The 14,486-nt window shown below is 40.8% G+C and overlaps 1 protein-coding gene across 2 annotated transcripts; it reads right to left on the reverse strand.

The window, feature by feature from the left end:
* Positions 1–1,652: 1,652 nt before the first annotated feature.
* LOC136436583 (Krueppel-like factor 3) lies at positions 1,653–13,221 on the reverse strand. Of its 2 annotated transcripts, none has more exons than XM_066430657.1 (8): positions 13,048–13,221; positions 12,786–12,828; positions 12,021–12,069; positions 9,356–9,418; positions 5,463–5,766; positions 5,013–5,166; positions 4,395–4,573; positions 1,653–4,008 (listed from the first exon to the last, which is right to left on the reverse strand). In XM_066430657.1, the coding sequence occupies exons 1-8, from the start codon at positions 13,178–13,180 to the stop codon at positions 3,836–3,838; spliced, it is 1,098 nt and encodes a 365-aa protein (XP_066286754.1). In that variant the 5' UTR covers positions 13,181–13,221; the 3' UTR covers positions 1,653–3,835. The 2 variants fall into 2 exon arrangements, with proteins under 2 accessions (XP_066286754.1, XP_066286755.1); XM_066430658.1 differs by having other exon boundaries at positions 4,395–4,552; positions 13,048–13,218.
* Between the last annotated feature and the right edge of the window lie 1,265 nt (positions 13,222–14,486).

A 14,486-nucleotide genomic window follows, 5' to 3' on the forward strand; every position in this document is an offset into this window, starting at 1 on the left:
ATTGCAGTTGTGCACCTAAATGGTTCATGTACGCATCCAAACACTGTGGAATCCAAACACTCCTTATCTTCTCTAAGACTTAGAGATTAAAAGGATGTTCTTCATGTAGATTTGAAACGTGAAAAGGAAGGTCTGGGAAATCTGAAAAAAAAGTAGTTCTGATGGTGCCGTATTTCAATACAATGTCATCATTCCTACAACACTGTATTTTGGTGGGTGGAACTTGAAACAATTACATTTTGTAACAATGGAATGGGTCAAACATATCAGACTGTTTAGCATCTTTTGTTACTGCATGATTCTCAAATGTGTGTAAATCTAAAGGATACTAGTATTAAACATCTGACAAATACAAGGGATTATCTACATGTTGTCAACAAATCTGAGGGTCAGTTACCTTTACTTGTAGTAAGGACATTATATATAATGTCCTTGCTTGTAGAAAGTCTGGCCGACTGGTAAGATGGCCCTTATGAAGTTGTTGATTGTAAATGGTTCTTGAGATCGTAGGAAAGAAACAGCTCTACACAATTGCCCAACAATTGGTCAATTTTTCTTGTTGGCTATTTCTTCACCTGAATACCCCGACTCTCAGAATACCATACATGACTTGACTTATGTGGAGTGTCAGACATCCTCCGCCACTCAAACCACTCTGTCAGTCCAGAATATACATATCACACATATCACAGAAAAATCCCCAAACTTACCACTCCCTGCATTCTCTGCCACAGATGTAGACTCAAGAGATGATCAACTGTAAAAATAACTTCACATGTCACCAGTGACCTTTCCCTGTAGCAAGAAAATGAAGTGGCTGCTTGGCAGGTTATTTGGGGGCAATGACCTCATAAAATGCATCAAAGAGTTAAATTTTATGACTTGAAATGTTATGGCCATTAAATGGCTAGTATATTAATGTGGTCAAAGACTAAATTTAATGAGCTAGATGCTGAAGGCCGTCTGGTTAAAGCTGTGTCCTAGTTCTAAAGCCGTCAACAGGGAGGGAGGAGGGGGGGCAACCAGGGAAGACTGACCAAATCTGTATTCCACCTGTGACTGATGTCAATGTTCCTGAAAATATTTTCAAGGGGACTAATTAAGTCAAAGTCAATTTAGTCAGAAAAAGAAATGATTTCTGTGTCTGGTAGTCTACATTCCTGCGAGTATCCACTTTAATACAAAAGCCTATCCTGTTCTATCATGGGAGTGTAAATTCCACACTCTTACAGTACCTGCAAATCAGGCTAGCCAAACTAATCTGCAAGCAGCTAGTTTAACATGTTTTTGCAGCATTTTTCTAGTGGTGAGCATTTGTCTCCCTCTTGCCTAGGGAGAAAGAAAGACAAACAAAATGCTGCAATAACATGTGTAAAACAATATGAACCCTACATCTGCTTGGAGATTTATCCTATCACCCCTTATGTGTAACGTTAGTCTTCAGAACCAGGAGTATCCAGTTCACTCGTTATAATTACCATGTCTCAATCTGTTCAGCTAACCTGACACACTACAGATAATTAGTAATGAGGTCATGACTCTTGTCTGTATGCAGATTTTGGTGGCGTTATCAGCCTTATTTCAGCTAGGTGCATACATGAAATATGTGCATCAATATCTACAAATAATTGAAGAGAACAAACACATGTAGATACTGTATCACCATTCACTGTATTTCCAGATTTGATACATCATTTGAGAAATTGTGTAGAGGTTGAAACAACAATCATCATGATAATGCAGCAGAACTCTCTGCAAATCAGTTTTCCTTTGCCGGGGCGTGATAGCTCATGATCCTTAAAATAAACAGCATTGCAATAAGCCCTTCATAACAACATGGGGAACTATGAAATTCCTGTCTCTAAATGAAGAAATATGCAGCCTGTGTTGGGATGAGGGGTTAGCTGGTAGTTGTGTATGCCGTAGTGATGGACTTTAACTAGAAAACAATAAGCAGCTGCTCTTCACTTTCAATAGCCATCAATAACAACATCAATCTGTCTGTAGAGACCATTGCTTACATGTATACATTAATAGATATCCCTGAAGATGGAAAAGTCTGTGTAAGTAAGAAAATCTCTTTGATACAATGACTTTGTTACCTAAACATCTTGTCTTGATAACATGAAGTTTGACTATGGCCTCAAACAAATTGGTGAATATTGATATACATGTGATTGTAAGAGCCAAAAATGGCCTGATCGTTAAGACTACCACATCCAATTCGAGAGTATACATTGACTATTGATGAGATGGTATAAAAGTAAAAATACACCATTTAGCAGATGTTTCATACTGGATATTGGTTACTGTAGCCTTTGTGTGAAGATGGGCAAGCAAAATGTTGGATTTGAGCAGTGGTTGTATTGTTTTGTGTACAACAAGACTTCATACTACATCACCAGCAACTAGCATCAGATATCAAACCTGTTCTAGTCAAGTGTACAACTACACATGTATATCAATAGTCCTTTTCTTGGACTACAAAATCATTTGATACTTGGAGGGACTGAAAAAAAACTTTTCAAATATCATAAACTCTGGTTAAAATGTCAAAATTTGTTACAGCAGTAGTTGAAATACATGCTTTTAGCAGTTATGCAATAAAATCCAATGGTTACTTGTTATAGCATGAGAATTCACTACTATGTACATGATATGCAAGACAAAAACGTACATGTCTTGGCTACATTTCTTTCACAAGTATGGTATGATTAAATTTCATGATATTAAGAACTTATCAATGAGGCAAGCAAATCATTCAAATTAACATACAGCTTACACCACTGTCATAATGTCGGTCATAAAAGTTCCTGCCTTAAATGACCTGAATACTGATAAAGCACCACCTAGCAATCATTGGTAAAACTGCAAGTACAAAACTGGCACCAATGAAACAGGCACCAACCAAAAGTTTAGGTGGCTTTACAAGCCCTCTATGGTTGCAACAGGGTAAAAGAACAGCACCAGTGCTGCCTTCCCCATCCTTGTAATAAGCAAGAGTAAAAATAAAACAACAACAAAACTTAATATACCATTGTTACAAGTTGTAAAAGGTAAAGTTGATAATGCACACTAAATAAGATGCACTCTAGATTGGTCTTGGTAAGTGAACTCCTCCCACTATCTAACTACATGTCATTACATGTTCTTTAAAGGTTACAAAGTATACACAATTGCTGGTGTCCTCACTGAACCATCTATTAGAGTATAAATGTTACAGTCCCTCAGTCTAGTCTTAGTAGTGACAAAATTCATGATCAACACAGAAACGCCCCCTTATGGCAAAGGAGGGCACTGCAATCCATGCAACTAACCCTGTCCAAATATTGGACCAGCCAGATTTGACTTTGATGAGACCAGACTATTCCTGGGTGCATCTAGGCACAGAGGAATTCCCCTACAGGGTTACGGGAAGACATTTCATACCATGGCATCCTTGTCAACCAACCAAACGACACACAAACATACACGTACATGAGAACAGTCAAACACACATCATAGCACAGGTGACACCCTGTCAGTCATGGCCAGTCGCTTGAAAACCTTCCTCAATTTCTCCTGCAAACTGAACCTCATCAAGAAAACAAACATACGCAAGTGTACTACCCTGACCATGTCACGAGCGCCAACACTGTGACTTTCACAATCTAAACACTGTTAGATTTGACCTTGGCCACAATTTCACTTTCAATGATCACATATGACCTTCAGGTTACATGGAGCCTAGTACAACCACCATACACCTGGTGTCCCGGTCTTCCATGCCAAAATAAAGTTGACATGATGAATCCTTTGGTCTTCAACTCTGACCTTGGGCCTTTCACCCATGACCTCAGTGCCGCTTCTTGTGAAGCGCCAGGTGGTCAGACCGTGAGAACGACCTCTCACACTTGTCGCACTTGAAGGGCTTTGCGCCTGTGTGTTTCCTGTAGTGCCGCGTTAGTTCGTCTGAGCGAGCAAATCTCCATGTACATCCATCCCACGTGCATCTGTATGGCTTCTCTCCTGTGGAACAGAACAGATATATGACTAATTTCTACAGACAGAAATGAAGTATAGCCTCTGCAAAGTACAGTCCATAATCAAACCTTAAGTGGCTGTGGACACACATGTGTGGGTAAAAAAACATGTCTTTGAAGGTAAAAGCCACCACAAATCTGGACATTGAAGCAAATGTTGAGGAAGACCAAAATAACTTCAGCATACGAAAGTCCAAAGGACAAGGAGTGGAGTATATTTATCAAAAAACAAACTGTATGGTTTCTATATCATATTCGCCCAGTAGAGATTAAAATATACAGTTTGAGGTTCTGAAATGTTAAGCAAAAACAGCGAAAAGTCCTGAGGACCCTACCTTTAAGTTTTAATGGCAGAGAGAAGTGCTTCCATACCTGTGTGTGTACGCCTGTGTGCCTTGAGGTGGGAACTTTTGGTGTAAATCTTGTTGCAGCCTTCAAAGTCACACTTGTGAACTCGCCTTCTCTTCTGTAGCTCGTCCTGAGGGTCCAGCTCAATCCGCTGTCTTAGAGACGCAATGTGGGCCGGGGGCCTGGGCAGGGGCAGAGGCATGCTACAGAGTCAAGCATTGCCATAGTCATCAATAAACAGGGTTGTTAAAATATCTAACACATTTCCAACAGTCACACACTTTTGTCTCTACTGTAACAGTCATGCATTTCTGTTAGTATACCGTACCCTCAAGTTCTGAGCAGCAGAAGTGTGTAATGGGAAATTCAACTTACAGCTATTGCTGTCCTTAATCAAGTTTACTTTCCTGTATTTACTTCAGCTCACCACAAAACAGGGCTCTTAAGCCATCCAGATGTTTTGTGTTACACTAACTGGAGTATGATGACAGACGTCTGTTCACCTTAGTCTTGAAAAGTTTTAGGTGATACCAATCAAGGAAGCAATAACGAGCTAGGAAGCTTGTTTCATACAGATTACTGCCTGCAGGATAGAGCTATAGCATTTTGCATCCAGTACACATACTGTACATGTGTCCTTACATGTTTGCTGCTTCTGCTATGTTGATGAGTGCAGATGACCCAGTCTTGTTGACGGTGTCCAGCGTGACGGTAGGGATGTCATCGTGGCCTTCGTTAGTGGCTGACGGGAGGGTGAACGACGTGGGGACAGGGATGGCAATGTCATCTGTAGAACCTGATGAACAGGGAGATTTAAGTCCTGCAACATTAGAAGCTAGGAGGCAACATACCTTGTCTCATTTAAAATAATCTATTGCAACTGCAAGGTACTCTTCTTGCTACCAATTGAAATATCAGCCGTGAAAAAGATTGTGCTCAAAATATTACTTTGTTTTGACTAAAATTTCAAATCAGTAGGTTTATAGTAGATCTTCCACAGCCTAATGAATTTACACATACTGTACTTTAAATAAAGACTCTTTCCCAAACTTTATTCATATGTTATACACCACTACCAGCAGGTGTGTTTACCTTTTGCCAGGTTACTCCTCAGGTCGTGTATGGAGACTGTGGTGATGGGCAGCGTCTGCGCCAACGTTGTGACGACCGTGAGCGGTAACGTGGCGACGACCTGCGAGTGCGGCAGGACGGGTGGCGAAACCAGCGGGACCACGATGTGCTGCAAGTTTGTTCGACCAATCATGTCCCCTAACGTGCTGTGTCCAGACAGCGACGACAGTTTTGTTGCTTTGACTCCGTTCATGGAAAGATCGACGGGTTCATCTTGGAAGGCTCGCTTCTCGTGTCCGGGGTCCATTCCTTCATCCATCTGTTCCTGAGATAGGAAGAACGTTTCTACATCATTACACAAGACACAGGAGTTTTTAATATAAATCTTCAAATAACAGCTGCTTTAGATCTTTGCCCTGCTATGCACGTAGCATAAATGGGGTCATCATCAAATCTGTTGTTGCCTGAAATTGCAAGAGATTGTGTGTGTGTGACTCTAACAGTCAACAGCACACATTGGCCTGGGTAGTATTGTTAGAGAAAGTGACCTTTGACTATGGGAGACTGTAAGAGGTTATCCTTGACCCAGCTATCTGGCCACACCCTTCATTATGTGCTTCTTGCATTTGCACATCAATACAACATTGTAATATTCTTAACTTTCATATGTATACAGCATCATGAACAAACCAATAGCTTTCCTAAATAAAGAGCAAACCATGAATTATCTTGAGCCCTCAAGTCTAATAAGTTATAGAGTACAACCATGTGTAACTTGCATAAAATACACACCAAGATACAAGGTACCACCTTTGGACCAAGGGAGTCAGTTTAAAGAAAGCGTTATCACTAGTTAATCATAAAACATACCAATATCACGTTGAACAAGACATCACAGCAAAATAAAGTAAAGTTGACTGAAATACTGGATCATTACTAGATACATAACAGAAGTATGGATGGGTGTGTCCCTTTTCATTAGCCTAGTGACCCTGAAATGACCGCCTACAGCAATGACTGCCTGTGCAGTAACAAATACTTTAACTAGAACAAATCGATTTTCTACAAACTAGATTGCCAGTTTAAGAGATATTAAGATTTCTGTCCTGAAACTGGGAATGATATTGTGTTTTAGGATGACAAGTATCTGAGTTGTTACACCTGTCACTTACAGCTAACTGACAACATACAACCGGTGGAGGGGAATCTGCAAGGCCTTATCATTTTGCCAACTCTCTAGAAATGGTTAAATTGGATGATAAATGTGGTTAATGGGGTGGGGAAGGTTGTTGGGTGGCAGGGGGGGTGTACTGATGATTCAACAAAATTCCTTTGCAAATTCATCTGTTCTGGCATTAATACCAGTAATCATGGCTCATCTCAATATAATGCTGCCCTGACAAAGGTTTAGAGTAATGTCTGTGTCTGAGTAAATATCAAGTACATTTGTTTATTCTAGAGAACTATAAAGCATTGGCAAATACAATGTATCTTAAGAGCACCGAACAAGAAAACATGATATCTTCAAGATAGCTCGCTTTAAAGGACCTCTTCCTGACTAGTTTCCTACTCTGTCTTACATACATACATCTACCTTTGATACTGTTTATTGTAAATACAGGTTAAAACAGGCTGACATTTGGTGTAGCACCTCCCAACGGAATCCAAACAGGCAAATATTTACCAACAGCCCTGTACAAACAACAGGTGTAGGGGACCTTGTCCTGCCCCCACTCCGCTCCACTCTTCCTGCTAAACTGGCATTAATCAAGGATCACACCACTCTTTTCTCAGTAACCAACAGCTAGTGTCAACAGGACGTGGCTTACAAGAGGCACGGAAATCCCCTCAATTTTGCAACATCACTCATGACCAAATACATTCCATTTTTCTCCTTTCTACGCTGTACTACCTAGCAGATCTCTCCGACAACAATCACTGATCCTACCTGTGTGATGTACTGACGGCAGCCACACCCCCAGACAGGTGTGGCAGCCTGCGTACCTGTACAGACTTGTTCAGGCCGGGGTGGAACAATGGATACTTGAAGGGTGGGTTCAGCTGCCCAAAGACCAGAAAATGGTCCTGAGGTGCCTTAAGCCACATGCATGCAGACAACTTACTTGCAGACATACTATTGGGTCCAATTAAAGTCTAATTACTTTGGTTCAACATATCGGTGATAACCACAGACATTCTTGAGGAATATGAAGTTTCAACAAAATCTTTTCAGCCCTGAAGGGTGTTATGTAGAGGGTGTGTCTGGGACAACGCCCCTCTGCCTTAGATACTAGTAGTTAAATGTAGCCTTGGGCAAAATCTACATCATTTCTTAGTTTTTGAAGGACACTTGCATTCAAAATTTAAGCTGAAAAAGCTTAAGATTAATCCTAAAAAAACTAAAGCTACCAGTTCTTCTGAAGTTCACCTTCCAAACAAGCTGGATACAAAAAAGTATCCTTTTATAGTCTTCTTTTGTAAACACAAGAGGACCAAAATGTCAACAAACCAGAATGGATTTTGTCCGAGACAGCATGGCAGAAAATCTGTCCAGACCTCTTGAGAAATTTTCTTTCAAAAGTGTAAGTTTGTTAAAGATACTGTCAAAACACATGACAAACCTGTGATGACTTGCACACAATTCTTCTAGAGCTGTGAGGATCATCACAGCATATCTTTCCCTAGGATCTTAGCCACCCCTAACGACCCCTACCTGACATGGCGGTTTGTTTTGAGGGGCGTGGCAGGGCCTGGGTGTCACCAGACAAAATAAATCAAGCTCCAAAAGGAAACAAACTTCAGGGACTTCACCTCAAGAAGGTTTAACTCACTTCATCTCATGTTCAACACAGGGAAATGTGTCAGACAAAGAAAAGAGATGGACGAGGCTTAAAGCAGCTCTGACAAACTTCCAGTACTTCTTGGAAAGCAGTACCATTTGTCTAATGGGGGTGTGGTGTTGCCAAAATAGTTGCACCTATTCATGGAGCTTGCGAGTCTGTGCATAAAAGTGCTGATGCAACAAAACATTTACAAATACTTTACAAATATCTTTTCTCGTGATCAAAATTATGCTAATGGTATATTTAAAGTGACTACTGTACATGTAAAAAGAGTAATTACCCAGTTGGAAGTTATGTTTATGGATCAACCATGTCCAGCAAGTCTTGCCAATGGAAAACGAATTACCCCTCCTATCACAGTGGGTACCATGGCATACTAGCATTACCATACTCAACTGCATTCCAGACTGACAGAAAGTTGATCATGATCTGCCAACCCCAAAATATCGTCCATCACTAGAACAGAAATGACCAGTTTTAACACTATGCTTAGCTGGTTGGAAACCTTAATAATAGTCCATCATCCTTCCTTTGGACGGGAATTGGACCCCTTTACTAGGAATTTCTTTCCTTCTTGAGAAGGCTTGTGAGATGGGAGTATCAAATGAACTGACTAGCTGTATTAGCTGCTAATGCCATGGATTATGTAGAATTCTTGCTAGAAGTTGATTTCCCAGCAAGTCTTATCTGGCTAATGGTTTTGAGAATTTGAACATTTCTGTCCATCCTCCCATCTTCTTCCTTTTGAAACTCTAGTAACTTAATTTTTGGTCTCCTGTCCTTTGCCATTGACTTCATGTTGGGAAGCAAATACAGACTATGGGCTGCACAACCTTTGCTATACCATATCTGGGACACTATAAATCTTTGTCTAGACTTAACTGTGTGAGGGGAAATGTTTCAACTGTCTACTGCAAAAATGTTACTCAACTCTAACAGACAGTATATCTACATGCTATAGTGTTATGTACAACTTATATGTGAGGTATGATGATAGTCATTTTCATGAACACTATCATTGCCAAGAAAAGACACTTAATGATCCATCTCGACAATTCCTGGTGTCCTTACCTGTTCTGAGGCCAGGTCCCCATTGGTTGTCTTGTCTCCTCTGATCTTCACCCCTTCCACCACCTGTGGACAATGAGACACAACATAAGTCAGATGCAGTCTGGTAGAACAAATATTTACATTAATACTCATAATGACAGATTTATGTTTAATGGCGTAAAGTCAAGTAAAGTAATACATACAAATTCTGAAACATTTTCAAATACGGTACAGTTAAAAGTTTATGTCCATATGTTACAGTTTTCCTATTGTTATTCATTCTTTATTTATTCATTTTATAATATGAAATGAATAAAGAATGAATAACAATGAAAAAACTGTAACATATGGACATACCGGTAAACTTTTGAACAAGAGAATGGGGGAAAAGATGAAAATTAAAAAGTCATGAAGTATGGTATTTATACAAGAACATCCCTTAAAACAAAAAAAGTGCTGCATGGAATAACACACATGCTATCTTATATATTTGAACTTGGTACACACAAGGTACACAAATTAGAGATCAAAATATTAAGCCTTAGCACTGGACCATACCATACTCTTCTTCAGAGGTGTTGTGTGTTCTTTCACATACTCAAGGGGTTGGTTTATCTGACACAGGACTGACAACTTACAACACCTTTTCCAGAGGTCTACAACATGAAGAAATGTGCAAATAGCAGCTCATGACTTCGATAGGTATAGCACTCGCAGTATCCAGTCTCCAGACCTTGTGCTTCAGGAATGGGATTGCTAATCACTACTAAATACCAGCCAAGAAATTATGCATAGCCCCACCCACACTATGGTAAACAGGTAAAGGTCAACCTGCTTCACTCACAGGTGTGCTTGAACCATGACACCTGTATCATCTACAACAGACCTGCATATGTCAACTACAGGTCAGGCTCACCCCAGCTGACTTATTGAACATGACCAAGGACACAGCCGGAATTCTCTTCCACACAAGGGACTTTTTTTACCTGTAAGTGTTCAGTTCAAAGTCCTCCCCTCATAAATGTCACAAAGCCGCTGTGACATTTGTCTTTGTGTCTTTGAGATAGAGTTGCACCTATCCTTAAACCATTTAGCTTGGAAGTAACAAAATGCATTTTACCCTTCTCCAAGTATGGCATACACAGAGGTTTTATGTTTGCCTTGGTGCTTACTGTAACAGTTCTGGGCTGTACTCCAAGTGCTACGCACACTTGGCAGATAAACAGTTGTGTTCTGCTACAGATGGCCAATCAAACACCACGTTATGGAGTGATTTACACAACTGGATCCACCCATAGAACTCAAATGGTACTACAGAGGATTCAGCATGTCAAGGTCAAGGGCCCCATAAAACATGTATGCAGCCAGAGTACTAGTTTTCTCTGTCGTTTTCTGTTTTGTCATGGTGTGTTCTGACACCACTGTTTACTGCTGGATGGGATTACACCATGGTATTTTCCATTAGTAAATTGACTGTATTTGTTTGAATAGTAACAGGGAAAAGTTGATAAGTAGTCCATCTTCTGACATATTGGAGATAAAGGAAGGTCATAAATTCCATTCTCCGCCATGTCTAGGCAACAATGTGCAATCAACCTTACAAGGCAATAAAACTACACAATGCATGTCTGTCTGTCGCTACCCCCTATAAAACTAGCGACAGACAGGATGATCTAAAGACAAGACCCATTAACTGCATTGCCAGGATGCCATTCTGGTTAGGCTTAGGTTGTTCCGATAGTCACTTCCCTCAACAACCTAACTAGGGTGGCATCCAAGCCAGTCTCCAAGCAGATGTAAGTTCCTGCTTCTTTATACATATTTTTGAAGCATTTTGTATCTCTAGTGGTCTGCATTTTTCTCTCTTCAGTTACCCTACATCTGCTTTGTGCAACCTATGTGCATCAGTCTTGCCTACAATCTACATCGTAGTACATGCATGCTGAGTTGTGATATAGGCTATTCCACGTGTTCACAAAAGGGGGGCTAGAAACCATTCTGAAACTCAATAAGGATCTTCCAATTTTGCACGACAGGTATCATATTTCACATTAATTTTGCATCAACCAATTTCATAAATGCTCTGTCCTTTCTGCTCAATTTCATTAAAAAAAACTAATGTCTTCCTTTCTATTATTTCTTATTCTTTCCACCCTTCTTTTTTATCATTTAATATTCTTTCCAACCCAACCTCCTGGTGTCACACCTTCTCAATTGTGCACCTCAATTAACTATAATCATATATGACTCACTGGACAAAAAAAATGCCTTTTTTAAACCAGCATAACCTTGACCTGCTTCACTATTCCATGACACAGGTGGAGACCTTACTGTTTAATAAACATTTCTGTTGACCTGCACCAGGACAACAGCTGGAGAGCAAGTCAGGAGAGGACTGAAGAAGTCTGGGGCTGAGGCTATCAATGCAGGCGGGGCAAACAACAATGTCTGTCATGCACTGCTTGGTACCACTGTTGTTCATGACAGGGAAATGTATTTGGACACTTCCGGGTCCTGACAGTATGTAAACATACCTTTCCTTCTGATCTCTACAAATACGAGCCATATTTTCGTCATAATGACATGCAGGAAAAGAACAAACTACGGTAGAATCCATTCAACTGCAGTGCCTTCCTTTCTGAGTAAAAAGTCCAAAGACTTTCTTATGCATGTGTCATTTCCTCACCTCTCTTTCCTTGAAACAGTGATGAACAGTGCTGTTGGAATGCTTGTCACTGTAAAGGAGAAAACATAGAATTTATATGGCATTTATCTCATTTATATGTCTGTCCGGTTATTGATGTAAATGTATGGGGAAAAAAAATTCACAATACAACACCAAAAGTGTTTAAAATTCAATGGGACATATGATAAGATTATTAATAGATCTTTCTTTTACATCAATATGAAAAAGAAACCTTGCTTAAAGTTAAACAAAAAAAACAGACCACAGCCTTGTGATATGTGTTACATTTGATATTATTACACTAAGCTAGGGAGTATATATAGTATAGTGGGCAACTAGGGCAAATGGCCAGATGATCTCAAGGATTGGTCAAACAAGTGGTTTAACACACAAACAATTCACAAATCCCCCGTCTAACCCAAAACCAACAGATTAAGGCTATAGACTTGTTGTAGAGACACCACAAACCATCCGCACAAATGCGGACACTTTGTTGTGCAATTTGATGCGGAATCTGTTGTGACACTGAAACGACGCAAGTATTAACGATTGGACAAAACCAAAATACTAACAGACAACGGTTTCATCCTTGTTTATATGGATACATTCCATTTTGAAATCACTTGCATCTGCCCTTTACGTCAAAAGCGGAGAGCTAGCGATAACCGGCGGGAATATACAAGTGATAGAAAGAGCTGACGTCCACAAAAGGATGAATGAAGCTAGCCTTGCCGGGTCAGACACATTATACTCAACATTACTCACCAAAATGTCTCCATACAGCGATCGCACGCAGTGTACACTTGATCTGAAAATGAACAATAAAAGATCAACATCCTCGTCAACTCGCGTGGTGAGTTATTTGCTAAATACTGGTTTAGATAATGTAGTACGGGAAATATTTTTTCCCGGCGAGGAATTTTTGACCGTTCGATATCTGACCCTCCGGTCGTCAGCTTCCTGTGACGGGAGACCTTGATAAAACAGGCAAAACAAATAGTAGGAAACTCCAGGAATGTTGGCTCACTTTGTTCCTTACAGTCCTTGTAGGCACAGTACTTGTTTGCTGATGTTTCTGAAGAGCTCCCCTTCGCCATTTGTCCGGTTTTCTTCTTAAAATCAGCAGATACCCCACTTTTCATCGCCACTGCAGCAGCCATCTTGGGCCATTGACGTCATGCACCACACCCACATCCGGGCCTTTTCATGGGTGGGTCCACTCGGGTGGGGTGGGTGTGGCAGGGTGGGGCCCTTCTATGTTTGTATGGCAGAAATTTCAACAAGAATGTTCTATTGTACCATATATAGGACAAAGGTATATCTCTGTATCCTGCGTTACTTTTGTTTCGCGTTCTTATCTCTTAGACTAAAAATCAAACCCCAAAGTCGCACTGGGATGTGAGGTCCCACACCACCCCTTTGAACGCGACAGCGCACTCAGCCATGAAAAGGCCACTCCAGGTATCCTTGGAATTCCGTAGCTATGGAAACGGCAAGGGAAATGGGCAGGATAAATTGAACTTTCTGACGATGTTGCCTTTTCGGGAAAAGCTGTTGGCCTGAAGGATGCCAGCAGTGCCTAAACCATGGCTGACACTCACGAACCGACCGTGAACGTGTCAGTTGACTGGTTGTACGTCTTGTATGAGTAGACTTCTGACAATGACAGGTGTTTACAAATCCCCCCCCCCTCCTACGATCTACAACAAATTCAAGTAATTTGGCGATGCAGAACTACCTTAATCATCTACATTACAACTGCACACATAGGTGAAAGTCACGTAACGGCGCCGAACTTTATCAGACAAGCTTCGCCTACTACGATAGGCGTGGTCACCTTTGCACCAAGGTTTGCAGACAAGTTAAACAATGGCAAGGGACGGCGTTTAAATGTCTGCAGTGCACGACTATGCACGTCCACGAAGCTGGAGCGCGTCTCGCACCAACAAAAGGTCAAACAGGGCGTGGACTGTGCAGCGCTGACTTTCAGGTCCGACCGGGTCTGTACCGGTGGGTGTGGCGCGATGTTTACCCGCCATATAGATCACGCGACAAACATGACGGCGTTTACATTGGCAATACAGCTGGACCCTAGAAGATCCTAGAACCGTTTTAAACCGTATATAAAGAACACCCGTTTGCACGTTTATAAAAGTCTTTCCTCGTCTACACTGACGTCGACACTTCTGGCATTGAAGTTTCCGATCCGTATCGTAAAAAGCTGAACTCACAGTGATTCCAATACAATAACCAAAAGATGCCCAAAAGCCTTCCTGCCAGTTGGGATAGCAATGGCATATCATAGTATTAACGAACATTAACTATCTGTTATAGGCTGAAGCACATGATAGGATTTTTTCAAGAACAGTGATATTACACATGGCATGTCAAATTGTGCTATTCATTTACCCCGTCACCGTGAGTCTCCGTGTGCTCCTAAATTTTGTATTCTCATCAAAATTTTAG

The sequence above is a fragment of the Branchiostoma lanceolatum genome, chromosome 6 (genome assembly GCF_035083965.1).
Source record: "Branchiostoma lanceolatum isolate klBraLanc5 chromosome 6, klBraLanc5.hap2, whole genome shotgun sequence".
Classification (NCBI taxonomy): domain Eukaryota; kingdom Metazoa; phylum Chordata; class Leptocardii; order Amphioxiformes; family Branchiostomatidae; genus Branchiostoma; species Branchiostoma lanceolatum.